The sequence below is a fragment of the Colletotrichum jinshuiense genome, chromosome 8 (genome assembly GCF_051148585.1).
Source record: "Colletotrichum jinshuiense chromosome 8, complete sequence".
Classification (NCBI taxonomy): Eukaryota; Fungi; Ascomycota; class Sordariomycetes; order Glomerellales; family Glomerellaceae; genus Colletotrichum; species Colletotrichum jinshuiense.
In genome coordinates this window covers 1,488,980-1,516,459 of record NC_139315.1, presented here as the reverse complement: position 1 = coordinate 1,516,459, position 27,480 = coordinate 1,488,980, and the positions used below count along the sequence as shown (strand labels likewise).

General features: G+C 53.3%; 10 protein-coding genes across 10 annotated transcripts; 5 read left to right on the top strand and 5 right to left on the bottom strand.

Annotated features, from left to right (window-relative positions):
- Positions 1-591: 591 nt before the first annotated feature.
- On the bottom strand, positions 592-2,497 carry EsH8_VIII_000419 (uridine kinase family-domain-containing protein; the record flags this gene model as incomplete). The annotated part of the gene is made up of 10 exons (XM_083269461.1): positions 592-1,075; positions 1,129-1,360; positions 1,415-1,456; positions 1,518-1,545; positions 1,596-1,681; positions 1,739-1,781; positions 1,835-1,979; positions 2,077-2,126; positions 2,178-2,255; positions 2,315-2,497. 10 exons carry the CDS (start codon positions 2,495-2,497, stop codon positions 592-594), a joined length of 1,371 nt encoding a protein of 456 aa, XP_083129229.1.
- A 936-nt stretch (positions 2,498-3,433) lies between these two features.
- EsH8_VIII_000418 (CTLH/CRA C-terminal to lish motif domain-containing protein) lies at positions 3,434-4,739 on the top strand (the record flags this gene model as incomplete). The annotated part of the gene is made up of 4 exons (XM_083269460.1): positions 3,434-3,529; positions 3,598-3,674; positions 3,898-4,093; positions 4,287-4,739. 4 exons carry the CDS (start codon positions 3,434-3,436, stop codon positions 4,737-4,739), a joined length of 822 nt encoding a protein of 273 aa, XP_083129228.1.
- Positions 4,740-5,517: 778 nt separating this feature from the next.
- On the bottom strand, positions 5,518-6,251 carry EsH8_VIII_000417 (ETC complex I subunit conserved region-domain-containing protein; the record flags this gene model as incomplete). The annotated part of the gene is made up of 3 exons (XM_083269459.1): positions 5,518-5,827; positions 5,889-5,999; positions 6,058-6,251. 3 exons carry the CDS (start codon positions 6,249-6,251, stop codon positions 5,518-5,520), a joined length of 615 nt encoding a protein of 204 aa, XP_083129227.1.
- Positions 6,252-6,610: 359 nt separating this feature from the next.
- On the top strand, positions 6,611-7,284 carry EsH8_VIII_000416 (F1F0 ATP synthase subunit f; the record flags this gene model as incomplete). Its single annotated transcript, XM_083269458.1, has 5 exons — positions 6,611-6,658; positions 6,722-6,736; positions 6,906-7,059; positions 7,127-7,192; positions 7,259-7,284. The coding sequence occupies 5 exons, from the start codon at positions 6,611-6,613 to the stop codon at positions 7,282-7,284; spliced, it is 309 nt and encodes a 102-aa protein (XP_083129226.1).
- Positions 7,285-8,433: 1,149 nt separating this feature from the next.
- EsH8_VIII_000415 (uncharacterized protein) lies at positions 8,434-12,300 on the top strand (the record flags this gene model as incomplete). The annotated part of the gene is made up of 3 exons (XM_083269457.1): positions 8,434-8,496; positions 8,651-9,146; positions 9,203-12,300. The coding sequence occupies 3 exons, from the start codon at positions 8,434-8,436 to the stop codon at positions 12,298-12,300; spliced, it is 3,657 nt and encodes a 1,218-aa protein (XP_083129225.1).
- A 4,379-nt stretch (positions 12,301-16,679) lies between these two features.
- EsH8_VIII_000414 (pyridoxal phosphate-dependent transferase) lies at positions 16,680-18,247 on the bottom strand (the record flags this gene model as incomplete). Its single annotated transcript, XM_083269456.1, has 2 exons — positions 16,680-17,576; positions 17,720-18,247. 2 exons carry the CDS (start codon positions 18,245-18,247, stop codon positions 16,680-16,682), a joined length of 1,425 nt encoding a protein of 474 aa, XP_083129224.1.
- A 546-nt stretch (positions 18,248-18,793) lies between these two features.
- EsH8_VIII_000413 (NuA4 histone acetyltransferase complex catalytic subunit ESA1) lies at positions 18,794-20,373 on the bottom strand (the record flags this gene model as incomplete). Its single annotated transcript, XM_083269455.1, has 2 exons — positions 18,794-20,213; positions 20,288-20,373. 2 exons carry the CDS (start codon positions 20,371-20,373, stop codon positions 18,794-18,796), a joined length of 1,506 nt encoding a protein of 501 aa, XP_083129223.1.
- Positions 20,374-20,761: 388 nt separating this feature from the next.
- On the top strand, positions 20,762-21,733 carry EsH8_VIII_000412 (3'-5' exonuclease; the record flags this gene model as incomplete). Its single annotated transcript, XM_083269454.1, has 1 exon — positions 20,762-21,733. The coding sequence occupies one exon, from the start codon at positions 20,762-20,764 to the stop codon at positions 21,731-21,733; it is 972 nt and encodes a 323-aa protein (XP_083129222.1).
- Positions 21,734-21,891: 158 nt separating this feature from the next.
- EsH8_VIII_000411 (uncharacterized protein) lies at positions 21,892-23,505 on the bottom strand (the record flags this gene model as incomplete). The annotated part of the gene is made up of 4 exons (XM_083269453.1): positions 21,892-22,002; positions 22,057-22,312; positions 22,362-23,026; positions 23,098-23,505. 4 exons carry the CDS (start codon positions 23,503-23,505, stop codon positions 21,892-21,894), a joined length of 1,440 nt encoding a protein of 479 aa, XP_083129221.1.
- Positions 23,506-26,398: 2,893 nt separating this feature from the next.
- EsH8_VIII_000410 (ribonuclease H2 subunit C) lies at positions 26,399-26,992 on the top strand (the record flags this gene model as incomplete). Its single annotated transcript, XM_083269452.1, has 3 exons — positions 26,399-26,540; positions 26,612-26,895; positions 26,951-26,992. 3 exons carry the CDS (start codon positions 26,399-26,401, stop codon positions 26,990-26,992), a joined length of 468 nt encoding a protein of 155 aa, XP_083129220.1.
- Between the last annotated feature and the right edge of the window lie 488 nt (positions 26,993-27,480).

The window sequence follows — 27,480 nt, the reverse complement described above, 5'->3', positions numbered from 1 at the left end:
AAGCCAGCACCAGAATATTCTAAATGCCGCGCGAGGCATCCTCCGAGCCAGGGAAATGAAAATAAAACAAAATACAATTATGGGCCAATCCAGAATCTAATTGCATATCATCGCCACCAACTCGGACTTTCGTCTCAATTCCTTGGCCCCGTGTCGGCGCCGCGTTCGCGGTCTTCCGAGCTGGCGGCTTCTTCTAGGATTCTCTCGGCGAAAAACAGTTCGTGGCGACAAAATGAGCTCAGTCAGCGGTGTCAAAGATGCATGCCGGGTGCCGTGGTCTCCACCTTCACATCCACTCCTCGGTCCTCAGTCGGCCAATTGAGGCTGGACATGAACCAATAACAGAAGGCATGGTCGGGACCTAGCCAGGTCAGATAGACATTAGAAGTGACGGATCTTGCATTTGAAGCTGCGGCCTCTTGCATGTGCACCAGCTCATGCTGTTCAGAAGATCCCAGCCATGGGCTGCATTCCTTGGCCCCGCTATGCGTCTTTTACTCATTGACGTTACTGTAGCTATGTAGGTGCTTACTGAGACAACAGAGGTATTCGTGAGGCCAAGCTTCACCGGCCTTCTACTAGGTATATTAACTAGCACCGGAAGTACTTCTTCTCGACCCAGCGATCCTCAATGTCTGCGAGCATGTTGCAGAGAACGATGGTGATGCCGGGGAACACCTTCGCCAGCCGGTGTACTCCAAGCCTTCCGGCGGCGTAGCATGCCAGGACGATCTTCTCCTGAGCGACACCGTGGTCGACGAGAACCTGTACAGCCATAAGTGCAGCTCCTCCGCTGGCCATCTGTGTGTCAATCAACAACACCGCCTCGTTCTCATCAATGTTGTCCGGAAGCTTGAGATAATGCAGCTCAGGCTCTCCTGTCCGCACATTAGACTGGATGAGGATTCTGCCCGTCCTCATATCGGGGACAACTCTCTTCAAGGCGGTCTCAAAGGCAGCGCCACCCCGGAGAACCAATACCGCGCTTACATCCCCCTTTGCTTCAAGTCCGTTGTATTTGTAGCCCTGAGGCGTGGCAATGGTCTTCTCCCTGAACTGCACATTGTTGAGCGCCCTAGAAAAATCAGCCTACTACACTTTTGGTCACTTGAAATTCAGTCTACCCACTGCTCAATAAGTAAACATGCGAGACGGTCAAAGTAGAAGATGAAGTCTTCTGCCGAAGTATCAATATCCTGAATGATCGTGCTCATGCCTCTGAGCTGCGTCGTCTGGTCCAGGATCACAACCCTGTCGGACAAAGGCTCACTGGCAGCGGCGAGTTCCAGTTGGGTCAAGGCTGCTCGGTGATGGGTTGATTTCTCGATCAATTTCCGCTCGATGTACTGGACGACCATGTCTAACTCCATGCTTTAGTCAAACCCACAAATATGTTAAGCCGTTACCTGCTTACCCATTGCAACTTGGTTCTCGATACCTCGGGGCACGATGATGTCTACATATTGTACATTGTTAGTATCGAGGGGGAAAGGTTCTCCGATAACAGCATGGCTTACCCGCTACTTTGCGCTGCGGCTCAACAAACTATATGTATGTTAGAGAAGACGGGCGCGACCAGTTGCGAGGGCGATTACCTTTTCGAAGTTGGGCTTCACAAATCCGAACCACTGCTTCATGATGCCCTCAATATCTCGGCCACGTTCTTTAACATCTCGCAGAACTTTGGATGGGTCAGTCTCGCAAGCACTAAGCTACAATTGTGGACACTACGACTGACCTCGTCGAGACAAGCATGTGTCGGCATCCGCCTCGCAGAATATCTAGGATCTTGTCAGGACTAAAGTGCGTGTTTCTTTTGTGTGGTAATACATACCCTCATATCCAGAAGTTCCACAATACGGGGGTCATGGAGGGCGAAGATACCCTCCAATATGATAACATGAGGGGAGTAAATGGTTGTGGTATGGTCGAGACGCTGGTGCTTAGCAAAGGAATAAATAGGAATCTCGGCACGTTTGCTAGAAGAAGCCGGTTACTAGGCTGAGCCACAGACGCAAACCAAAGGCCTATCCTATCAAGAAGAACACCACGCAGCCAAACACCAGGGCGACTTACCCAGCTTTGAGGTCTCGCAGACATTGCACAAGCACGTTAAAATCAATAGCCTGTCACGATTATTAGCGGGCAGGCCACTGGGGGAGCGAGACAAGGCTCACGTCTGGCGCATCAAAGTCAAACTCGTTGGCAAAAGCCTTCTTCGATTCCTCAGGGGACAGAGGGTTGTAAAAAGAATCCTGTCGTCACCGAGTTAGGGGCGTTGTTAGGTGAGTTGGCGGGGTAAATGCACACACACCATTGACAGAATCACTACCCAGGGCAGATTCAGCTTCCTCACGATAGCATGCGACAAGGTAGATTTTCCCGAGCCCGAGCTACCAGCAATGCCAATGATGCTGACATCCGCCCAAGGTGGTGAGTAGTGAGCTCGCCGTTGAACCGTCACATGAGACTCGGTGCCATTTTGTTCGTCGGCCATTGTGAGGCGGAGGTCTCCGACGTCGAGTGGCAGATGGTGTCGGCTAACTGCGGCTTGGGCCTCGAGATGCTACACCTAAGCGAACAAAGACAAAAGTAGGCGGCAGGATTTCGGGAATCTCGCGCCCGGTTAGTCCCTTGCAAGTGAATGAGAAAAGTGAAGTATTAAAGTGAAAAGAGAGGCAAAGCCAAGGGTTCACTCTCCAAGGATAAGCGTTGAGGGGACACTGGACTTTGACGAGCCTAGTGGAGCTGCTGCTAGATGATAAGGCAATGTAGCGCTGCGTCGGAATAGGCGCTGGTCAGGGCCACATGAGGGGAAACACTGGCTGTATCTGTCAGGTGTGTATATGCAGGGAACCTCGACAACAGCCGAGAGATATTAATGATGTCTTGTTAGGTCATTCGAACGACGGGGTTATGAAGAAAGGAAATTTCGGCCAACAGGCAGAAAAGGCTGTGCTAGGTAGTCTGCTATCTTGCCTCTTGGGCCTCGCACAGGTTCTAGACGCTCTCAGCTCCAGCTCCAGCTCCAGTCTCCAGCCAGTTCTGTACGTTGCTCGGGTTTAGCTTTCGTACCTGCCTGTCTTGTGCCTCTGGTGGAGCTCGCCCTGTATTTTTGCCCTGTCAACCCGCTTTCAGCATCTGCGCATGTGCCCGCATTACCTAATCATGTCTGCCCCACGTTAGGAATCGGCTGGTCCTGCGATTGGCTGTCTGTAGCCGCAAACTCTGGAACAGAATAAAGCTCCGCTCCAGCCTCCTTCTCTTTGTTCTGACGTTTTCTTCTTCTTCCACATCCAATCCTTCTTTCTTCCTCAGCTTCTTTCACGTTGTCACACAACAACAGACGGGAGCTCGAACGGCCACTCAAATGTGACGACGGCCCAGAGTTTGATCCTGTCTTGCTTTCCATGCTTTTCGCATCTTCCGACGTATGTCAGGATTGCCAGACATCAACGACCCAACAGCGATAGCAGCCTGGAATAGAGCTGCTACTGACCTCGTGCGGGAGACCTGGGAGAGAATCATGGTCCGTTGAGCTCCTGTGCCCTCTTGCTGGGCTGGCCCTAGCCGTGCAGCAGCTAAGATGTCAATCAGACTTCGTCTGCGTCGACTGCTACGCCCATGAAGCATGCCTTCGAGAGGCGTGTTCAGGACGTCAAGTCGCCCAAGAGGTAAGCACTCATTTTTCTACTAGTCTGGCGCTAGCTCCAAGCCTGCGCGCCTCCCCTCCCTCCCAGCTCACATGATGATCTACTATCAAATGGGAATCTCTCCTAGCAATTACCATGCGGAGAACTCGATATAAAATTTACCTGACACTTTGCTGTTTTCACCCATTTTTTCTCTTTACTTTGCGACCCACATACGAGGACTCGTGCTAACGTGGACCTCCAGCGATATCAACGCCTTGATACTTGATTACCTGACTATGGAAGGTTATCCCAACGCTGCTGCCAAGTTCAGCAAGGAAGCCAACCTGCAACCCCATCAAGTGGACGAGACGATCAAGGTCCGCCAACAGATCCAAAAGTCGATTCATACTGGAAGCATTCAGTTCGCTATCGAGGCTCTGAACGACTTTGACTCCGAGGTATGTGTGTCTTGTCTCTTCGTCTTGCACCTTCCATTCGTGCTGTGATTAGAAATCGAGTTGTACATGCACCACTCATAGAACCTTCGGGATCTTGGATGAGAAACAACCACTTTATATGAGCTTTCCCTTTCCACTTCAATTTGTCAACATGCTCCAATTATCTGTATGCATAGTCTAACAAGTTGGCCAGATTCTGGATCGAGACCCCACACTGCACTTTGCTCTACTTCGGCTCCAGCTAGTCGAGTTGATCCGGGCATGCACATCCACACCAGGCGGTGATATCACCCCTGCCTTGTCGTTTGCCACGAATCACCTGGGTCCTCGAGCACCCACCGATCCTCGTTTTCTCAAAGACCTTGAAGAGACGATGGCATTGCTGATTTTCCCTCACAATGACCTCGAACCTCAACTGGCAGCCATTCTGCATCCTGACCTGAGACGGGACGTTGCGGATGATGTCAACAAGGCAATCTTGCAGCGTCAATCGGAGCGCAGAGAAGCCGCGATTCGACAGCTGGTTAAGATGAGGGCCTGGGCCGAGTCTGCCGCCAGGGCAGAGAAGAAGTCGCTGCCTGAAAGAATAGGACTTGGCCTCAATGGGGATGAGAGCGACGGGCATGACCCGATGTTGATCTCTTAGGACGACAACAGCGACAAGGAGAATTTAGATCCGGCGCTGAATGCTGTTCAGGATACTTGTAGCGACGACAGTAGTCATGAAGACAGCAGTCACGGCGGCAGTGAAGATGTTGGCCGAGACTGGGAATTGTTACTTCAGACTGTATTGTCCGACACCTTTTGAGGGATAAAGACCCTGGTTTTCGGGTCTAGGGCCTGAGTGAGCGCATGGCGTTTAGAGCAAGCAAGTATGGTACTGGGAAGGGATTAATAGGATCGGTGCATCCTGGAGGCGTTGAGCATTCGGTTACGACTGAATGAGATTCATGGCACAAGACAATTGGCTTTGGGCATTTACATCGGGATAACAGAAGACCGGTACAGCAATAGAAGCCTCAATGGCAATTATGATCCTTCAAAGTTTTACTCATCTCCCATTTCCAAGTGACTGCACTTTTTATGCCTCGTGCTATTATCCTAGCCGAGTTCGACGCCAAGAATCCCGGCGGTCACAGCTGGGGCCTGTTGCGAGTCTCTAGCCAATCATTTTGCGGATAAGTCCGCTTATGGTTGCAAACGCTTCCATGGCGGGTGCGCTCCTCTACAGCGCTGTCTTTATCTCTGAACACTCATAATCCCTCCATAAGTCACGCTACTTTGCTGCTTTGCGAGCGAGCGGCTCAAAAATATCTCCAGTCACGTCCAAGACGGCAAAACCAACGTCCTAGATGAACACCATTGGATTCGGATACGGAATCAAAGAAACAGTTTGAAATGTTATATACAGTTGGTACAAACGTCTATTTCGTGCGGATGTGCTTGAGCTTGTTGGGCGAGTAAAGGAAGTTGTTGGCGTAGGCCTTGGGTCTGATTCTCCTCGTCTGGGGCTCTTGCACGAAGTATTCGTAGCCCTGCTTCTCGGCGAAGTGGATGGCCTCCTCCTTGGACTTGAAGTTGAGCTTGGTGCCCTGCATCATGTCTCCTGATGATTGCCAGCCCATCAAAGGGTTCTCCCATCGGTGACCCTTGCTGAGAATGTCCCAATCCATGCGCCAGTGGTGACCCTGCCAGTTGCCGGATTGGGTCGCAGGCTTGGCCTCTTGGTAAATACTGCAAAAGGCCCGTCATTAGTATCGCGTATTGATGGATTTGAAATCAATGAGATATATACCGGACGGTTCGAGCCTGAAGCTCCATAGGGGCACCGGAGAGGACGGCGGCCTGGAGATAGGGGACGTCTTCGCTGCCATTCTGAACCTTCTTGGGGACGGGGGTAAAGGTGCTGAGATGCGTGTTAGCGCTATTTGTCGTCACCATCACGGCCTACAGAAGGCTCTTACGATGTCGCCTTGTCAGCGGCAATGCTGTAGTCGGGCTCGTTCTGCTCGGTAGAGGGGGGAACCGCTGCGGGCGCTCCCGTGACGCCAGGTGCGAGCTGGCTCTCGAATCGGCGAGCGGTCATCGGGACGGAAGCTCGGAGGGGAGTCGTGCTCCGCAGCAGGCGGGCTGCATTGTAGGCTCGGAGGGATGCCATTGCGACGATTCGCTCCCTCAATTGATGTGGCGGAAAGTCGTCGTCGTCCGGGATGGGAGGGTTTGATTCAGGGAATGTAGTGGTGGTTGACGTTCGGCATGGGCAAAGCGAAGGGCCTTGCTGGGGCTCCGTTTGGCGTGCGCTGATTGGCCGCCGCAAGAACCTTGACCCGAAGAAACGAGTGCTTTTCGTCAAACCTCACTTCGGCAACGGAGCATCACCTCGTCCACATTGCAGCATCAGCCTCCCTCACGTCCGAAATCGAAGTCAATTGATCCGCTCAATTGACTGTTTGCGCCAGCCGAGCGATCGACGACTCTCCCCTCCAACTTATCTCGCGACCCCGATACCCAGGCACCATGAGCTTCGTCACCCGCCGCGGTCTTTCGACCCTCATTCCCCCCAAGGTGCGCACTTCCCTCCGACCGACAACAACTACCCGGAACCTTGAGCTAACGAAATGCAACTAGGTCGCCTCTCCCAAGGTACGATTTCTATGCGATTTTTCGTTGTTTTGATGGATGCAAGGCCGGTGCGAAAGCTACGCCGCGAATCGGAGGTTCGCGGAACACGGAGAAGGAAGAGACTGGACGGAGCTGCTCGGAGCTATGAAAAAAAAGACGACACCGGCTAACATAACATGCGTCCCTCCAGGCCCTTGGTGCGGACCCCAACGCCGTTCGCATGCAGCGCGTCGTCAACTTCTACGAGAAGCTCCCCCGTGGCCCGGCTCCCGAGACCAAGGCCACTGGCATTCTCGGCCGTTACGCCGCCAAGCACTTCAGCGGCAAGAACGCCTCGGCGAAGCGTATGTTACCTCCTTATCCATTGTGTGTGCATCGAGCTCGAATGGGATTCTGACGTTTGTCGTGCAGCCATTATCCACGCCCTCGGCTTTCTCCTTGTTATCGGCTACGCCCAGAACTACTACTTCCACCTCCGTAAGTCGCGCTCCTCGGGTTCGGACGAACCGAGATGTGCGATCTGATGACGCTGACCACTTCCAGGCCACCACAAGAACAATGCTCACTAAGCGACTCCCAATCGGTTGTAGTCCAGCCTCAGGCTGTATAATGGCATTGGGACTGTGTATATAAGAATTAGAACCCTTTTTCCGGGAGGAGGCTCCTCGGCGAATTCCCTTTTGTGTCCAACGTCTACCCCTCAAATGTGACCCGGCCGGTAAACGGACCGGATTTTTGGTCAGCTGAGTCGCCGTTAAAGTAGAAAGAGGTGCCGAGAGTTTGTTTCAGCTAGTCAAAGATTAACTGAGTGATGTTGCGTAATGCCCAGCTGGCCCAAACACCCGAGAACTGACATGCCGGGAACTTGAGCAACTCTCATTCATTGACTTGGATTGCCATGTGCAGCCAGCGGCCACCACTTTGCTGTCTAAATCAAGAACACGCCATCGTTTTATCCATTGACACGGTTAACAGCACCTGTCAGTCAGTCGGGGGCTGCGGGAGCTGCGCCTGTATCCGCATGTCCATGAAAATGCACACAGACGGGGGGTTGTTGATCAATGCAAAATATCCAAGAATAGCCACTCGTTGTCGGGGAATCCCGCGTTGGTGTCTGTCTCCTCCCCCCCTCCCTCCCCCAAGCACTTTCCTCCAGCCCGACCGAGTTGAGCCAATCGCACAGTGCTAGTGGCGCACAGTGAGTCATATGGCCACACTGTCACAGCCTTCCAGTCCCAGTGACCACGTCGGCGGGCAGGACCCCATCGGGTCCACTCATTTTCCCTCACCTGCCTTTCCTCGCACGCACTGGACACACTGGACCTTTGGCTGCTCCCCTGCCGCACGCTAATCCCTGATTAGGCGACTGCAGCTCCTGTGGAAAATCGACCTCACAACCATCACAGCCGCATAGGTGTGCCTTTCTACCACCACCTCTCCCCCATCAGCCCAGCGCTCCTTTTTTTCCCTCCCCGAACCCAAAGCGACTACCTCGACGACAACATACGTCCTGCTGGTAGGGGATTTCCGAACCCGCGACTCTCGAGATCGCATAACCCCCGCGATTCGATCCACGAAACCGCCCGATTCTGCGACTCGTCGCCCCGTCGACAACCAACCACCACCACAACCACCAACCCCAGACTCGTCCTCTCTGTGACTCGAGCCCGGAGAAGCCCAACCTCGCTCTTCCAGCGCAGAACCTCCGACGACGTATGATGGCAACTGAAGCCACCCTCGCCGCCCCCGTTGACGCTTCTGTTCATTCTGACCCCAAGCTCGTGCGTTTCCCTTTCCCCTCTTCGACTTCACCGCTGGCGCCGCCCCATCGCCGCCGGGTGATCCCCACCTCCCCTCTTCATTTATCCCCATGCAAACCTCACCCTGTCGCTTGCCATGGCTAACCTAGGATCCTTTGGAACCCCCACCGAACAGACTAACGACGCTGACAACGACTCCCAAAATGTCGGCCCAAACCGCGCGATACTGAACGGCAGTCCCGCCGTCGATGACTTGGACAATAAGCACATCACCGGTGTCGAAGATCAGGTCATTTCAGCAGATGTTAGTGTTAGTGGAGGGTCGGATACAGAAGCATCACGGGCTGCTCGAGATGGAGAAAGGGGGCACGGTAGGACGTCGTCGGCAGTCAAGAAGCCTGCGACGTTCAAGGCCGTATCGGTCAATAAGACGTTCCTAGCCTCGAAAGGTCCCACGAATAGCTCCACCACCAAACCCGGCGAAAAGACAAGCTCGGCGTCGATTCTAAGCTCCTCGCCGTCAGGAACTTCGACACTGTCGGCTTCGCGGCCCAGACTTGTCGCAAAGTCAGGAACTGGCACCGGTGCCGTCCCACGACTATCATCGGCCGCCAATGGTGCCACCTCCGCCTCTGGTCCCGATCCCAACGCAGTATGGAACAAGAATCGACGTAAGGATACCGGGTATTGGTGACGGTCATGGTCTGTTGCTAACCATGATCCATAGCTGTTCCTGTTCCGGAACCCAAAAAATTGACGGATGAGGAACTTAAGAAGTATGGCATTCATATGGCAAGCCGACTGGCCCCGGAAAGCGGACAGGCGCAAGGGAATTGGGCGGACATAGAGGATGACGACGATGACTGGGCGCCCGAGACCATCACATGGACAGACGGTACCAAGACAACTCTCCCGCACCCTGACGAAACCCCTGCGCCGCCTCCCGAGCCGACCCCCGCACCTCCAAAAGAGACGGTGGTAGAGAAGCCCAAATCGCCTGCACCAATTCGAAGCACCGCTTCACCATCCACGAAACCCGCTGGGCTTCCTTCCGGGAAGGGGTTGATTCTCAAGGGTGGGTCTGCCGACAAGCCAACGCTTGTCGCAAAACCGCCAGCGCCTCCGACACCCGTCAAGTCGCCCTGGGCGCCGTTACCACCTATCGAAAAGGCGCCCCCAGTTGTCACGGAACCGACAGCTCACTACTCCGGTACGAGATTTTCCACCAGAGATCAACCCGGCAAGAGCAACACACCGCCCCCTGCTGCTAAGGAGATTGCTGCCGACGACTTTAGTCGATCTGCTTGGAGAGAGGGGCCTGCTGGCGGAAACAGAGAACTATTCAACTCTCAGTCTGGTCGTTATGAGCCTGTAACTGACCGAAGGGGCTCGTTTCGATCCGATGCCCACGGTCGGCAGCCCGCCTTGTTGCAGCGCCCATCTCATTCCGATCACCCTGAACCTTCTGCCGCCTTCCAGACGAGCAGGAGCACTATGCCTGACGGTCCGTTCGGAAGACGCCGCGGATCTTCTAATGTCAGTGGTGGAAGCGGGTCCTACTTACAACGACCGGGCAAGGGACAAGAACTGCCCGCGCCGCCTCAAGACTTACGCAGTGCTCGCAGAGGCTCTGTAGCAGGCTCGGTTGACAGCCCTGTCTCTCCACGAAACTTCTCTCCCTCGGGCTTGCAACATGGCCCGCGCACGCATGCAAATCAGTCATGGCAGCCTCGGGCTTCACCCAGCACCAACCATGCCAGTCTCCATACGGCTGGCCCACAACCGGATGGAAGACCAGCTCAGCCACCGCCAATGGCCCGTCTGGAAGAGGATATTGAACTCCAGAAGAAAATCATGCGTGAGAAGCGCGAGTTAGCAATGCAAAGGCGGCGCGACGAGGAGGCTCGTGAGGAGGCTGCGAGGAAGGAGCGTATTAAGGCAAAGTTGGATGCCATGGGACCGGCCCCGGAACGCAAGAGCGCGAAGAAAGAGGCGTCACCAGACGATGCTAACGCGGCTGCTCAACCGACACGGCAACCTCTTGAACGCGGCGCTTCCGCCGGTTCCGCCGGTTCGGAGGCAGCCTCACAAACACCACCAGCGGGCTCCGGCTCCACGGTTGACCCTGCATCTGGCACCAACACCAGTGACAAGACATTCAGCAGTGATCGCGGCCGGCGAAATAGTGGGCAGGAAACCAGACAGCCTGCCTTGTGGGAAGCTCCAGCACCCAAACAGGAACGAATTCCAACTTGGGGTGCAGCTGCCCAACAAGCTTCTCGAAATGTTTGGGGGTCGCCTAATAATGACCGCGGCCTTGGAAATGGGACGTTCAACACCGATTTGGGCCGTCTGACAGAGTCGCAAGCAGCTCAGCTTCCTCCTGCTCAAAGCAAGACCGGCCCTGCGCCCATCGCGCCGCCCATTGCACCACCTATCGCGCTGCCTAACGTACAGAGAGCCCAAAATCAGCCGCCGGCAGTCAGTCAGACTCGCCCCGCAACGCGGGAAATCAACGAAATGCGAAATAAGTGGGCACACTCGGTATTGGAAGGGGACAAGATAGTTCTTGACGAGAAGAGAACTCAGCGCCTCGAGCGCGACCGGAACCTTGCTGAGCGCGGGCTCACCATTGAACAAGCCCAGGCCTCGATCAAAGATACTTGGCGGCCCTCCGGAGATGGCAGACGCGATCCTGCACATGTCGTCCATCATGATGTTTCTGGGCGCACTGCGAGCTCCGTCGACCATCCACAAGTCGCAGGACCCAATGTTCAGCTTGCCGGTTCTGTTTTACCCCCGACTGGGCCGTCAGCCTCTCAGTCTAGAACCTCCAGGTTTTTCCCACCCAAGGATATCCGAAACGACGCCTCATCTTCTCTTGTGGAACCGTCAAGGCCTAACTCGCCTTCTCCGCCGCCTCCCGATATGCTCGGCCACCCAGCCTTCGATGGAGACGCGCTTCATCCTCATGTATCCCTCCCCCGCCCCCATCCAGTGGTCAAGTTGCCTCCTTCAGCTTCCGCCGCACAACCTGCACCCCCTAGGTCCAATGGGCCATTCGCCTGGGCAACTCCGTCTGGGTACAAGGATGGTTCTGGAGCTAATCCCCGCGGGCATTATCACCAGAATAATGTGCCGCACCGACCGCAAGATCAGGCAGCGAACGAGAATTGGCAAGATCGCATCAACAACCTACTCACCGGGCGAAAGCCCAATTCTCCACCGAAAGCGCCTGGTGTCGAGCCTGTCACTAAGAGTGCTCTCGACTACTCGGGTCACTACAACCCGGCCACGGTTTCTTTGCCTCGTTCGGCCGCTCAACAATCATCAGATGATGTGAAATCCTATACAACTAAGCCAGTAGCGGAAGAGTGTTTCGAGGAGCAGGAGATGGGATCGCTCCCACAAATTCGCCTCCCACACAAGACACCAGATGCCGCGTGGCACCCAGCTGCCGCCCCTACCAAACCAATGCCGAGGCGCTTCTGGGTTTCTGAAATTGAAACCGTTCGCTCGTTGTGGTTCCCTCACGATATGTCCGCCAGCGGCAGCGTGTACCGCATTCTTCTTCCGGGAATGGCCGAGGCCACGACTGTTCCCCTTCCATTCTCCCGATCAGGAAGCAATCCACGCCGATCCAGTGGACGTGGTGGGCAGCGCGGTGCCAGTTCAAGCCATCGAGGGGGTAAAGGCCGTGAATCTCCGTACACCGGCGAGGCAAGCAGCTCGACACCACCCCCCAGCCGTGGAGGTCGAGGTAGCTATCGTGGACGAGGATCTGAGAACTGGTCTCGCCGGGCCCCTCCCACGCAAGCAGCATAAAATTGATGCTGCACACATTGCATTTTCAAACCATGACACAGCGTTGTCCACTTGTGGGCAGCATACTTTACCAATCGCAGCCGGCAAAACCATCAGCCAGCTTCATTCAACCAAGTCGACATAATACCGTACGATACTGTTCTGCATGCTGCAACCGTGTGCATGCTCGAACTGCTCCGCTACAAGCGTGGGCAGCTTGTACCATTTCGAAAACTTTGATTATTTCCGCAGAGAGCGTTTTGCGTTTTCAGACTTTGCAGACCCTCGGTCGATCGGATTGCTTTGGTCCGGTATATGAGCTTGACCGGCCGGAACCTTGGCAGGGGCGCGGACACATAGGTTGGGAGGAAGCGAAAGCGAACTCTTTTTGTAACTTTCTTCTCGACCGCTCTTCACGACGCGAGCCTCAACGGCTCCCCGTTGATTAACACGTCAACCCGAACCCCGAAACAAGTAATTGTCCCCCGCAAAACCAAAGGGGGAAAACACTGGTCATGTTGATCAAGGTCTGGTGTTTCTTCGTACGCTTGGTAAGCATGACACGCATAACGAACGGCGGGGGGCAAAGGAGGGGTGATGGGTGTCCTGGGGATATTGGGACAAAACGCGATCTTTCACACCTTATGCGAAACGAGGTGGTGGTATTACACGACTCGGAATGGATGATTGTCTTGCGGCGGGCACATATCGGTCACTGCCAGGACATACGCAGTGGCGGCTTACGGACAGCTAATGTCCATGGTAATTGCAGTTCAGAAAATACAAACAAATGATGAAAACACCAGTGGCGGTGTGCTACCTTTCGGTTGGCTCTGTTATCATGCTGTTGAAGAGGTGACGTGACTGGTTGCTTTTGACATACTTGATTTATTCATATAAACATCATTCAGTATTTGACTTACCATACCAGTATTCGTTTTCGTCTAGATTGTGATGTGCCTCAGTCATAGGAAGCATAAGAAATCGCGCATCAAGGTAAGCATGGAGCGCCATTCTTCTGAAGTCCGGGAAAGGTACACCTTGTGTAAAGGGGTCTAAGTCGGCGAATGTTTAATACATCATGACAGCGGACTATCGCAGTGAGCAGCGGGCCACCCCTCATGAAGGCCTTCGCTCAAGTCACATGATCTACAAGTATGTATTTCCGCCGTAGTTTCAGTCTGAAGCATGTCCCGGTCCTGCATGTTGTTGAAAATTATTCGCGCCCGTTTGAGTCGGGCTTTTGTTAGACATCAACAGACAAGAGTCCCCAGAGCCACGGCGGGTGTCGACTTTTTAAAAAAGTGGTAGACCCGCAGGCAAGGCTCCTCGAGCCGATTCGGTTCTGGTAGACTTATATCAAGTCTCGGCCTTCGTCGTACATTTGCGGAGAGTGGGGTCTGGAATGGCTCCCTCAACAACTGTTGGGCCGTTTCCTCCCTGCTCAAACGCTAAAGAGTCCTATCACAGAGTCGAATCGTTTGATTGTTTGCGGATGGAGCCAAACATTGGCAGATCTCAGTCTGGGACCGGCGGGGTTTGAGAAGTGGCTTGAGACCCTCTTCGTCGATTGAGTAAGGCGGCGGCGCTAGCCCCCTCACGGCTGATGGTTATCTCGTTCACATTGGAAGCGATGTGTCCTCGGCAGTGTATACTAGTCTATGTGGGCATTCTAAAGGTTGCATCGTTGATAGCGCCTCGATATACGGCCAGGACTCTCAAACCAATGACTAGTCTCCAGTGACGTTCGTCCCAGTCGAATGCGATGCATTGGAAGCATGGTGGTTAAATGACAATCCTCGGTATGAAATACGTGTCGACCGAGGCAGGGGTTGAAGAACAAAAAGATGAACACAAAATAGTAACATGGATGATGGGATCCATTCAACCCCTCTCTTAAATAGCAATGCTCTCTCATTTCCATCCTGTGGCGGTAAGCTCTGACTGTACAGACACTTTTCCAAAAGGTCCGAACCTGTTTGCCAACAGTCGGAGGTCATCCTGACGGACACTCAGTAGACCACGGAAAAAACTCCGCTGCAGAGCCAAGCCTCCGGATTCCCGGAGGCGTCCCTGGTCTGCCTCTAGAACGTCTCATAGTCTTTTTGTTTATGACCAGGATTCGCCCCCACGTCTTTGGGTTGGTAGGTTTCGACCGCAAACGGTTCCTCCACTTGCCAGCTAGATTCACCCCAAACGAATAGCATACCTCAACAGCCTCTGCCCATGTAGAAAACCGCCCATTGATCTGCACTACAACAAAACGACCACCTCTTCAACATAAACACAATTCGCCCAGACCCAACGGCCGCCCTCGTTCCCAAGACCTTGAACTCGTAATGCCTCCCCTGTTGGCGTGGCTGCTTCACGGTTGTCTTGCCGTCCACCCCCGGTTCAATGGCGCTCCAGTTGTTTAATGGTCTCCCGGGCTGTGCCGTGAGTAGCTTCCCATGTCCCCGTCATCCAATGGATAACGACACTGATGCCATCGGTGCTCACTAGACACCATGTGTCTACGAATTTCTCAATTTCACCACATGCGCTGTGGCCAACCTGACTTTAAGCTGTCTATGCCATGACGAGGAATACATCAGCTCAGTGCATGACTGCATACGTGGAGATTGTGGAATGGACGAATCCTTACGTTAGATAACCATTTACCTTTCCTTCGTCTAACATTACATGATCAATATTGTTGTTTTCCTTTCCTAACATCAACTTGCCTAACTACATTCTAATAGTATTTCACACTCTCTTGGGCATCCATGCTGACGCAAATCTCACTCAGATGCCAAAAATGTCACGTGGGCTGAGTGCGGGCTTCCCTACCACGCTCAAAGAGGGAGCTTGTTTGGCAAGGTCTTCCTAATGATTGTCACCTCTTTATTGTTCTTTGCGCGGATACTCGCCAAATCATTGAGACTTTCGACGTGGTATGCTGATGACGCGGTGCTAGTTATTGGATACGTGAGTTTGAAATGGTTGCACCCGCCTATGTCGGTTACTGACATGCTCAACAGTTCGCCGCACTAGCCTATTCTGTTTCTAATATTGATGGTATTGTTTCATCTCAATACCGTTTGAATATGACTATGGAACCCCCCTTTCTTACGCAATTCCAGGCGCCAAGCTGGGACTCGGGCGAGATATTTGGGCGCTTTCCCACGACAAGATTGCCCTATTCATGCAGGTATGAATACGGAATTGAAAAAGAAACTATGTGGGAGTTGACAATCGTCACAGATCTATTACGGGTTTGAAATCGTATACTCTTTGGGCATCGCAGCCCTGAAAGCATCCATCCTCTTTTTCTACCTTCGCATCTTCAACCTGATCAGCTCCACATTCAACATCGTGTTGTGGTGTACACAGGCCTTCATATTATTGTTCTGTATCGCCTTCACCATCCCTATGTTGACCCAGTGCAAGCCCTTGAGCTACGCATGGGAGATTTGGGACAGTCGCCGCGTGGGGCACTGTATCGACATCTACGCCTTGTTCATATCGCACGCCGCCATAAATATTGCGCTGGACATCTGGATGCTGGCTTTGCCCGTGACTCAGATATTGTGGCTCAATATGAGGAAGAGGCAAAAGGCCGAGATCTTGATAATGTTCGGAATTGGGCTCTTGTAAGTGAAGCAAACACGGGCAACCCAATCCTCTTTGCAACGTCTCCAAGTGGCTGTAGTATGGACCCAAACTGCTATATTTTGCATGGCGGGAGTGGGACTGACTGACCTTTTCCCTTCCGACTTAAATAGTATCACAGCCGTCAGCGCCATCCGCCTTGTCGTTATACTGAATGTTCATGATCAGTGGGACATTACATGTGAGGTATACCCAATGCTGGTTGCTTGAGAAAATATGCTTACACTTGCGTTACGCTACTAGATAATGCCTACTACGTTCACCTGTGGTCCTATATTGAGCTTTGCGTGGGAGTAATCGTGGCCTGCCTGCCATCCGCGCGCCAACTGTGGCGGCACCTTATGCCCAAATTTCTACGGGCCGTGGGACTAGGACCCCCTCGGCATCAGAACCAAGCGAGGCCAGGAGACTCTTCCAGGAAGCTCAAGGAGATACTGTTCTTGAGTCTAAGCACAGATCAGCCCACTCCTACGAGTGCGAATGGTTTCTCGTCATTTCACACGCGGTCTTGCTAAGAAATAGGTTGGGCCTTTTAAAGGTAATGCCTGTAACAATATGGTATTTTATATAACGATCAGCTCAATGTAAACATAATCATCTTTTGTCGGACGAGGTAATAAAACGGGGACATCAGCGTTGGTATGCAGAGCGCCTGTAAATCTAGGCGGTATGTATTCTCATGCTTCTCCTTGGACGGAATGAACACGCTTCTTTAAATCCATCCCGTTCGTATTTTGATGCGTCTGTCCTTATTTAACATTGTCTACATCCAACCCACCCGAGGACCTCCACTCAGTGCCATTCTTCATGGCTTTTAGCACAGCACCCAGCCTCTGCACGCCTTCAACAACATCCTCTTCCGGCTCCCACGTGAAGCAGAGACGGATCTCCCTGCTGAATTGGGCGGACTCCTCATCCCCGTGCACCTCAAACTGACCGCCATGCCCGATGATGAGATTCTCCGTCTCCTTGGCCCTGGCTGCGACCTCCCGGCTCGACATGCCCTCCGGCAAGCTAAACCAGACAAAATAACCACCGTACACCGCTGCGCCCTGGAGCGAAGACTCACGGACCAAGACCTCGTCGCCCAGGGGCTCCTGAATGTGGTCCGCGATGGCCTTCATCATGAGCCGATGCCGCCGCGCCAGCGCAGGCCGCGTCGCCTCGTCGATCTGCCTCTGCAGCTCCCCGCTCTCGAGGAGCTCCGCCACCAGCATCGCGGAAAACTGACTCGGGGCGCCGCCGCTGCAGGTCGACCCCGTCTGCGACAGGCCGTAGGCGAAAGCCGGGCTTCCCTCGGCCCAGCCCGTCCGCATGCCGGGGGCGACGATCTTGCTGAAGGAGCCGTTGGAAACCGCGTTGCCGAAGGATGCGTCCGGGACGCCCATGGCGCGGTCAATGTCCACGAGGCGAGGCAGGCGCATCTCGGGCGTGTAGTCGCCCGGAGGCGCGTCGTCGGACCTCAGAGGCCACTGGAGGAAATCGTAGACGTCGTCACTGATCAGGAGGGCGTCGTGCTTGCGGGCGAGGGCGACGAGCTCGTAGCGGCGGGCCAGGGACATTGTCTTGCCCGTTGGGTTGGAGCATGTCGGGACAAGGTAAATGATGTGGCGGTAGAGCTTTCTCTTTTTGGCTTCCTTGAAGTGCTGGGGCGGAATGTGTTAGTGTGCTTCCTCGTCTGAATTATGAATTCGAGGTACAACACGGAATGAGGAAGCGTTGGAATGTCACGAGCATACGAAGAGAAGACATTGATCGCAAAGACCAACTAACTGAATGGAAAACTCACATCATCGCCCCCCTTTTCTGCGGCCTCGAGACCCCTTCTCAAATACTCAATGTCAATGCCCTCATCATCTTCGGGGACCGACTTGAGACGACCGTCAAATCCGGCGTCGGCAAAGATGGGGCATGCGAGGAAATAGCACGGCGCGACCATCCATACGTTGCTGGTGTAGAGCGGGTCGGTGAAGGACTGAAGAATGCATGCGAGGTTCTGGCTGGCACCACCCGTGATGCATATGCGGCGGACGTCGGGCGGGTTGTGTCGGAGACTGTCATTGCCCCGGTCAAGAGCGGTAGCGGCGGCCGGTGGTGCGGGGTCAGCGGTGGGGTAGAATGCCGATAGCCAGCGGGCGATGGCTTCGCGGAGCGGCTGGTAGCCAGGGTCCGGACCGTACTGAAGCCCTGGGACATAGACGGCAGGGTCTGCCAGGGTCTTTACGGCGGCGGCGGATATGGCTGCGGCCGGAAGAAGGGAGGGGGCAGGCCAGCCTCTGAGGAGGTTAATGGGTTTCTTGTGCAAGGGGGCGTTCATTTTGGAGGTGGGCGGCGGCGCTGATGAGAACAAGAGGCGGCAAGGGAACAGATATGCACAACGATCGACAAAAGCCGCTTGCAATGCGCTTCGGTTGTGAGTGTTGACAATGCCCGCGCGATGTGCGACGTGGGTGCTATGGGTGAGGGACCGGTGAGGTAATTGAGTGAGGTGCTTTGAGGCTCTTGTTACGCTATGCTTCATAACCCCCGTCCTGTATTCTTGCACTGGTTTATTTAGGGATGACTTCGACGAAGCCTTGAGGGGACATTCGAATGTTTATATGGAGAAGCTTGGTAGCTGTCAAGTCGAAGTTCGAGGTGGCCACCTCCGACTGCGGAGGAATGGGAGATAGCAATCGCGCGGCTGCCCCACGCCTGATTTCGCAATTGAGGTGGCCCATGGGCCAGACTTTATCAGCACCATTGTTGTGGAAGGATTCAACTAACACAAGTCTGTTTCGCGAATTGACTTAAAGACAGGGGTATCATATTTGCTCTAAATACATCGTGGTCTGCACACATCTCCAACACTTCACAAAAGCAACTACCATCCCCATGTCCTAGTTGACGCTGTGAACACCGGCGGCTTCCACTGGATCCTGCTCGCATCAATGAGTCTCTTTTGCTTCACCCTTTGTTTCTCCCTTTGCTGTATCAGCTTCTCCGGAATAACAATCTTGTGCTCGCCCTTGTGATACACCTGCATCTTGAGAGCCTGCAAAGTGTGTTCCACATCCTGCGGGATAATGGCGAGAGCCGACGAAATAGCTTCAATGGTCGTCTTCTCATCGCGCTCATTATACCCTATCAGCAGGTCTAAAATGTTCTCACCCCAGTACTGGCGATAACTCAGCAAACCTAGATCAGACAACGGTTTCTCGGGCGACCCCAGTTTGCCCTCAATCTTTGAAAGCTCATACGAGAACTGAATCAACAATCGACCGTAGCCTTTTCGCTGGTACTGGGGCAATGTTAGGATACAAGCAACGTTGTAGCCGTCAGCGCTCTCCTTTTCCTTGGAAAAATACCCAATGATGTGGCAGCCCTTGTCGTCTCGTGTTGTCATAACGTAGAATAAGAAAGGGTCGACATCGTAGTAGAGTGTCTTGTGATCGAGAAACATCTTGGACAACAAGCACAGGTTGCGACAGTATGTCCTCTGCCGCCTACCGTCGATCTCAAAAAAGGAAACAGAATCGTCTCGGTAAATTTCGTTGCCAGGGGGATGCTGCAAAGTGCACTTGCGCCGATGCCTTGTAAAAGACTTCTCATCGCCGTAGTACCCGAGGCAAAACTCGCAGATGAAAATAACATCTTCCTGGTTGAAGACCTCGGGGTACGGCGAGAAATACCAGGGGAAGAGATCATGCTTTCCAAACTGAACCTTGGAAATGTTGCGGATTCGCGAAATTTCGGCAGGATTCTGCGTCATAGACCCGTGAGTCCGAAGCTTCTCGATCTCCTCCTCGCGGCTGAAGCCATTGAGTAGATCCTTCCGGTGATCTCCCTCATCCAAGTCAATCTCCATATCATCACCTCCGGCTGCCGGCGTGGCGGCCGCATCGCCGGTTGCAGGGGTTTGACTCTGGCTATCTTCAGCTGTGGGCGTCATCTTTCGACTTTGCGACTCGGTGAACTCGGTCCATGGGTGCGGTGTGGCGGCTTCTGATGGCGCTGACTGCTCCCTCTTCCCAGGTCTCTTTTGGGCCTTCTTGGAAATCTGCTTCTTCGACGTAGTGACTCCCTTCTTCGTCTTGGACTCTTTGGGCTTGTCCTTTTCGGGATTCGGCCATTCGACATCGTGGTCGAAGTCGATGCGAGCGGTTGGCACCCACTCGTCGAGACGCTTGTTGAAGTTATCGAAATTGCAGTAGAACTGTCGGCCGCTTTTCGTTTCCTTGATACTGAGAATCTCTGCTCTCCGTGGTATGCCCTCTTTTCTCACCATGGCGATGCATCCTACTCTGTGGCGCATTTGTCAGTTGTCTGCTTCAGGTGGCGGCCAGCCCGACAGTATACGCGAGGGAGAATGACGCACCTAATTGTTTCTGGGGTGGCCTTGCCTTTCTGTCGGGGTTCGCCAGACCCGACAGTAGGCTCACCATTGGCGCCGTGTGCCGCCATGATGAAAGCTCGAGGTAATGGTTGTCGGTTGATGAATTTCTACGCAAACTGCGTTCTGTAGCTCTGTCGCAAAAGATGGTCGAATGGAAGCAGCAAGAGGAAGGTGGTGTGGCAGAAAACGCGATTACCCAAAGGCGGTGGGGAAACTGCCGCGAACCCATGCATGCCTTGTGGGGTACAGAGTGACAATCGCCCCCACTCTACCTACTTCGATAATTGCATTTCCCAATTTTCTCTTGCACTGGTGCATGAGGACCTGTTCATCGTCAACTTTACTTCCGAACACCCCTCTTAATAATCGATATCGAGATTTTAAGAAGGAAACACTGCAACTTTCTTCTTTATAATATGAGCGTCAGTCTCTGAAACCGTCAAAGTATCAAATAATATGGCCCCTGAGCTATCGTCAAATTGGAAGAAGCTCCAGGCTCAACTCAAAGCGGCAAGCCCGCCGTCTTCCACTTCTGGAGCAGTCAAGAGAAAGGCAGAAACCTCAGATCAGCCACAACCTAAAAAGCAAAAAACCAAACCCGACAGGAAGGAAGCCTCTAAAACCTCTCAGAAGAACGTCAAAGGAAAGAACGACCGCATGGGTGTCACGCAAAGCTCGAAGATTGAAATTGACCCCAAGGTCGGCCCTTCGCCGTCTCTTGCTCTGTGGGCGGAGGAGAATGACATCTCATCTGAGGCACTGGCCGAGGCTTATGGCCTTGGTGTGAAGAACAACTCGATGCTCACGTCAGAAAAAGACAAGATCAATGGCGGCCTCACGGAAGGACTTGACGTCGGCAAGTATGTCGGCATTGACTGCGAAATGGTGGGCGTTGGGGACGGAGGGTACGAATCTGTTTTGGCTCGTGTGAGCATCGTCGACTTCCACGGTCGCCAGGTTTACGACTCATATGTGCGACCTCAGGAGCGAGTTACCGACTGGCGGAGTGCCGTCAGTGGAATCCTCCCGAGGCACATGAGATTCGCCCGAGATTTCGACGAGGTTCAGACTGAAGTCGCAGCACTGCTCAAGGACAGGATATTGGTCGGCCACGACATCAAGCACGACTTAGATGCCCTCAAGCTGAGCCATTCAAGCAAAGATGTCCGCGACACATCCAACTACCCGGCATTTAGGAAGTTTGGCAACGGCAGAAAACCAGCCTTGAGAAGGCTGGCGGAGGAGGTATTAGGCACCACTATTCAAGGCGGCGCTCACTCAAGTATTGAAGACGCAAGGGTGGCCATGCTCTTGTTCAGGAAACACAAGTCTGGATTCGACGTTGACAACGCAAATCGCTTCCCTGGCTCGGGAGGCGCATCAACAAAACCGAAGACAAAATCTAAGAAGCCCAAGAATAAGAAATGAGCTTTGGCTTCTACTACCCCAATGACCACCACCAAAGGCCTGCGCCTTACAACATCGTCTCTTTAAAAGATGAGAGCCACCTTCAGGGGCCTCAGGGCTATCCATCATGCTCAGCACCCAAATCTGTCCCGCCTGCCACCGAGAGTCAATACTCTTCTTCATAGCGGAATACCCTCCATCAACTCCAGAGCACCCTCTCGGCCCACGGTTATAATAACGTCGCCCAGGGTTTTTGTTAGGAAGCCAGCTTCGCAGTATGTGAAGTAATACTGCAAAATCATTAGCATAGAAACAAAAAGAGGGACAGATGGTACGTGTCTTACCTCCCACTTTCTTCGAAATACATCAATCTCTTCCTCAGTCATGTTGTCATGTTCTCGCTTCAACGCAGGCCGAATTTTGGAATCAAAGTTCCGAAGAAATTCTTCCTTCCACAGCCTCAAAGTCTTGGAATAGTGGCCCCCGATATTTTCGACTTTGTCGACAATGAGTGTCCCATTTGACTCCTTGCTGATGTGATTCAGCAGCTGAGTGATCGCTGGAAGATATCCTCCAGGAAAGATGTAGTGGTTAATGAAACTATTACTCGTTAGCGCGACGTCACTCTTACGACTCTATTGTGACTTACTCCTCTCCCTTGGAGTACGCCTCATGACGGCCCTCAGGCATTGTAATGCACTGGAAGACGGCAATGCCCCCGTTCTTCTTCAGCAACCTGTCCATGCAAGCGAAATATGTTCCGAGGAACTCCTGGCCAACAGCTTCCAGCATTTCAATTGACACGATTTTGTCAAAGGGCTTCTCCGGCGTCGGCAACGCCCTGTAGTCCGTTAACTTGACCTCGATGCGGTCGGCAAACCCGGCTGCTCGAATACGCTCCTCCGCGAGGGCCTTTTGCTCCTTGGACAGCGTCAGGCTGGTGACGCGGCATCCGGTCGTCTTTACCGCCTCTATCGCAAAAGAGCCCCAACCAGTGCCAATTTCCAACACATGATCCGTCGACTTTATGCGAGCACCGTCAATAAACCGATGTAGCTTTGTCATCTGCGCCTCTTCCAGCGTCTCTTCTGGCTCGTTCGGATCGGTCTGCGTCTTCCAGATGGGGCACGAATACGTCATGTCTGGCGACAAGAATGCGGCGAACATTTCATTGCTGATGTCGTAATGCGCGGAAATGTTGAGAAGCGCGTTCGAAAGGGTGTTGGTGGTTCGTGCAAGGCTCGAAATTGCGGAAGAGAAACTCGATATCCATGTCGTTCCGTTCCCCATTTCTTCACGGTTGACGATGAAGAGCTGCGGTCCAGCCAAGTCAGCGACAACAGCAAAGGGTGAATAGGGGATAGGGGCCAGATATGGTTACTCACCTGGAAGAAGGCGGTCAAGTCTTTGCACTCAATCTCTCCGAGCATATAAGACTCGGCGAAGCCCATATCGGCGAACAAGAATAGGCGCATCCAGAAGGCATCGCTCTTCACCACCAGCTCGACCCGAGGGACGGCATCGGCGCGGCGAGGAACGTGATCGCCATTCGTGAGGTCCTCATTGTATTTTGTGCCTAGCTTTTGACCAAACACGCGCCTGAGTTCAGCAGGCTCGTCGACAAGGAGGAGGGTGCCGCGCTCAATCCTCGAGAAAACAGAGAGAATGGCTGGCTTGGTTACAGACAGGGCTGGTCCCCAGGTCAGACTACCGACGGCGCCTCTCACCAGCTCTGTGCCACGGTACAGAGGCTGGGCGACAGCGGCTGGGACCAGCGAGGGTAGCTTAGGCATGATTGCGCAAGGACGGGAACGAAGTCGGCGGGCTTATGTACGAGGGTGAAGCATAAATGCTTGTATAGACGAATTGGCGCAACTACTAAGGTCAATTGAGTTGAGCAGGCGCCGGGGAAACCTAAACCGAGCTCTCAAGGTCACCGTAATGCTGTATCGGCTTTGAAGATGGAGGGGAGGGGGATGGAGGAGTGGAATGCGAAAAGGTTCATGGGGGCCGGGTGTGTTCGCATCTGAGACCAACAGCAGGGCGGGACGATCATTTTATTGCGTATGTCACTACGGGCAAACTAAGGCCAGGCGCATAATTACTGGTGTCTAAGAAACCGGCAAATAACTTGCCCTCTTCACGGATGCAACGAGCGCGTGCTTTCGTCCCGCCCATCGGTATTGTCGCAAGCCCGACGGCCATAAATGTGGGCAAAGAGGGTCCGGCTAGGATCAGCCTAGGTGCATTGGTGTGGAACAAGGGTAGCTTAGACGGGAATCCCTCGGGAGAGGCAGAGGCCTTGTTCATCACTTGTTTCATTGAGGAAATGGCCATCCGGGCTAACGATCTATCGGCAACTGGTGTTCTATTTGGGACGCTCTGCTTAGAATACATCACATCTTGTAGCTGAACATGGGTCATTCCCGACATGTTGGTTCTGTTAAGTTTGCGGCCTTCTGCGTATTCAAGGAGGAAACGTCGTGGGCTGCGATGAGACAATGGCGGCAGCTGCAGGCCGCGGACTCTCAACAATTTCTTAGGGCAGGGCTAGGGATGATGTCGACTCCAACGGAGGAGCGGCGAGCCGAACGCATGGGAGCGCATGTGGGCTGCCAGAGCTTAACCTGTTGCTATATCAAGCAAGCCCATTCGTCGTTGAAGAGTAGTCAAGGGCTACGATGTAGGAGGTATTAGGCCAGTGCGCCGCCGGGGCGGCCGGGCCATGTTCAGCCTCGAACTATTAGTGCTGGAGGAGGCACGCGGCCGAGGTTTCGAGAAGCCGTCGGATTTCATCCCGGCTGGCAAGGCCCGGGCGGCGAAACAAAGAGTGTGGCCCACGCGGTTAACGATTCAGGCACTGGCCATCGGATGAAGGCCCAAATTATTTGGCATCAAGCGTGCCAGCCCCTCGACGACGACGATGAGAGGGGTTGGGCCTTTAGCAGACAACGAGGCAACTTCCACGTGGGGGCGCGTGTCGGTAAGCTGCCCTGCACCATCGATGGCCATGCCGTCTGCTGTGCTTGAGCGGAACACATGTACTTACTTGCACAGAGACATTGAACTGGGAACTATCAGTCCTTGGCAAGTCCCTGCATCCCGAGAAAGAGGAGCTTTCTACAGCAAGGCTTGATAACATGCTCATCACATATCGCATGTCGGCTGAGCGGCGTTGCTTGACAGAGCTAATAGGGAAATCTTACATACATACACACACCAGCTAAGCCGTCCGTAAAACCAAAGGTCTTCGATCCAGCAGTGAGCCTTCGATGGTCGGGCTTTACGGGATTGTAAAGCGGACGAGAGAGGTCTCTTTGCCCGATTTGGTTGCCCCCCCCGGGTTTCCAGACACGCAGGGTCTTTGTATGTACATGCGGAGCTTTTGCCGAATTACTGAAAATTAACCAGGGTCTCTTCAAGTCAATGACATCAAGACTTCTATATCTCCACTTTTGACGATTAACTGCTAGGCTTCTCAGGACTCTACTCCGGGTGTATTGAATAATCCTCCGGGAAGGAGGAAGATGAGGAAGCGGAGGCTTTCCGAATCAGAAGGGTTCGATCAATCGAAGTGAATTGGAAGAAAATAATAAAAATGGCTAGAGTAGGGTGGCGGGGCGGTGATTCATTACGTGTGATACTTTTTTTTCCTCTTCTTTCATTGTCTTACTGTTGGAGTGACTGGCTAGCCCAAGGGGTCATGCAAACTGCTTAAGAGAGGCTTGCGAGAGTGGCGCTCTACGCCCTGTGTCAGCTTTAGACAGTAAATCACACCGCCTGGTGTGCAAACTGGTTGTTGACACGACAAGAATGTCTCTAGAAGAATGGCTGCACATCGACGTTGTCTATTCGCCGTCGGACATTGCCCCGAACACCATACTGCTTCAGCCAGACGACGAATCACCTAGGTTCAGAAATTGCCCAGTTTTGCATGTGCTGTTCACGAGTGGCTTCTCCCACTTTGCCAAAGATATCCTCCTTTCCCAGACTGCTATATGAAATGACCCGTAGAGAGACCAATCTGCAAGGAGGCGTTGGCTCTGGCAAAGTCGACGAGGTGGAAGACAGATAGGAAACGCATGATTCGCGCAAGAAAGCCATGCAAGTGTATGGGAGATAAGGGTTACGGCGGTTATGAGCCTGGCATGACCGATGGAATCCGATGACGATGGCGGACGTCAGGTGAGTATCAAGACAGGCTATAAGGGGGTTAGGAGAAAGCTGCTTTGCGAATTAATTATTCACGTAATCAATTAATACCAAGAACGCTCACTAATTTGCCGAGGTTTTCAATGCGAGCAAAAAGTAAGACAACGGGCACTCCTTGGAGGTACACATCGTGAGGGCGGCAAAGTGAAGTGGACGGGCTTGTCACATCGCGTCACATCAATTCCAGCGATCAACCTCCCTGGACCATGACTACCTGGATTACTGAAACAGCGGGAAGCACAAGCCCAGAGGCCCGTGGTGCGTGGTGGAGGGGGCGGGCCGAGCGCTGCTGTCGCTGCCAAGGCCATCATATCGATAACGATAAGCATATAGCGACTCCTTATCGGCAGTTAATTGAATTCGCGTGTCTTCTCGTCGGGGACTTGGACGCGTCTGAGGATATGGCAGATCACCGTGCAAAAGATTGCCAATCACCAACACCGAACAAATCCCCGAGCACAGCACAAAACCACCATGTCGAAACCTATCCTCTCCATCCGGTCGAACGACTCCAATAAGAAAGTCAAGGCTGTGGCCAACCTCTTGCCGTGCCGTATCCATCATGATGGACCAGTTGGCGAAGCCCAGTCCTTTTGGAACCCCACCAAGTCCGACGGTGTGTAACCTGTAGCAGTGGCGGTGCCATGATATAGTTGCAGAGAAAGCATGCTGACTCCGAGCTTCCAGATGGAAAACCGATAGCGTACTTTCGCGGCAGAAAACTGCACGGCACGACGGTCAAGTTGCCAGAACAATACCGAGGCGTGGTTATGGAAAAGAGCGACAAGTTTGAGATCCAACGGTCTGAGGGCGAGGAAGAGCAGGAGGAGGGAAACTTGGTTGAGTTGGGCACAATGGAGGTCAAGGCAGATTTCGATGAGATGGTCATCTGGGGCCACGAGTCGAGCGCCGATGCGGCGACGGACCCGTACGTGAGGAGTATAGAGGAATGGCTAACGGTGGCCGAACAGGTGCGTTCTTTTGTGAAATGCCGATGGGAGAGCCTTCGACTGACCACCATAACAGATACATTCCTACCCTTCACCAGAAAGCAAGAATGGCGCATAGACCGCCGGAAGGTAGAATTGCGAGAAGAAGCACAGGCTCCTGGGATTTGGGTTTGGGACATATCAATATTGCATTGTATTTTGAAGACGGTGGACTGTCGATGGCATGGTTCAGGCGTTATGGAAGCAGTGCAGTACAGCACAAATAGCAAAAGTTATCTTCAACAGGCTTCTAATCATGATACCTGGTCCATCTAGACTGAATGAGGGTCTACTCTGCATGTTGCGAGACATCAGATGCTGAGCAAGTGCGTCGCAGCTCCCGAGCCGATTACATCTACTATGTACGGTTATGACCCGATACGGACTAGCGCCGACGCACTCAATTAAAGCCGTCGCGATAGCAACGCGTTCGGACGCGCCTCCTGCCCCTCACGCGACAAAATCAATTAAGGCCCCCTAGTCTGTCTCCGCCTCCAAATGCGAAAGAGGGTCTATCGCATCCCACCACCCAAAATCCCACCTCCACCAAAAAACACCATCCCGCAT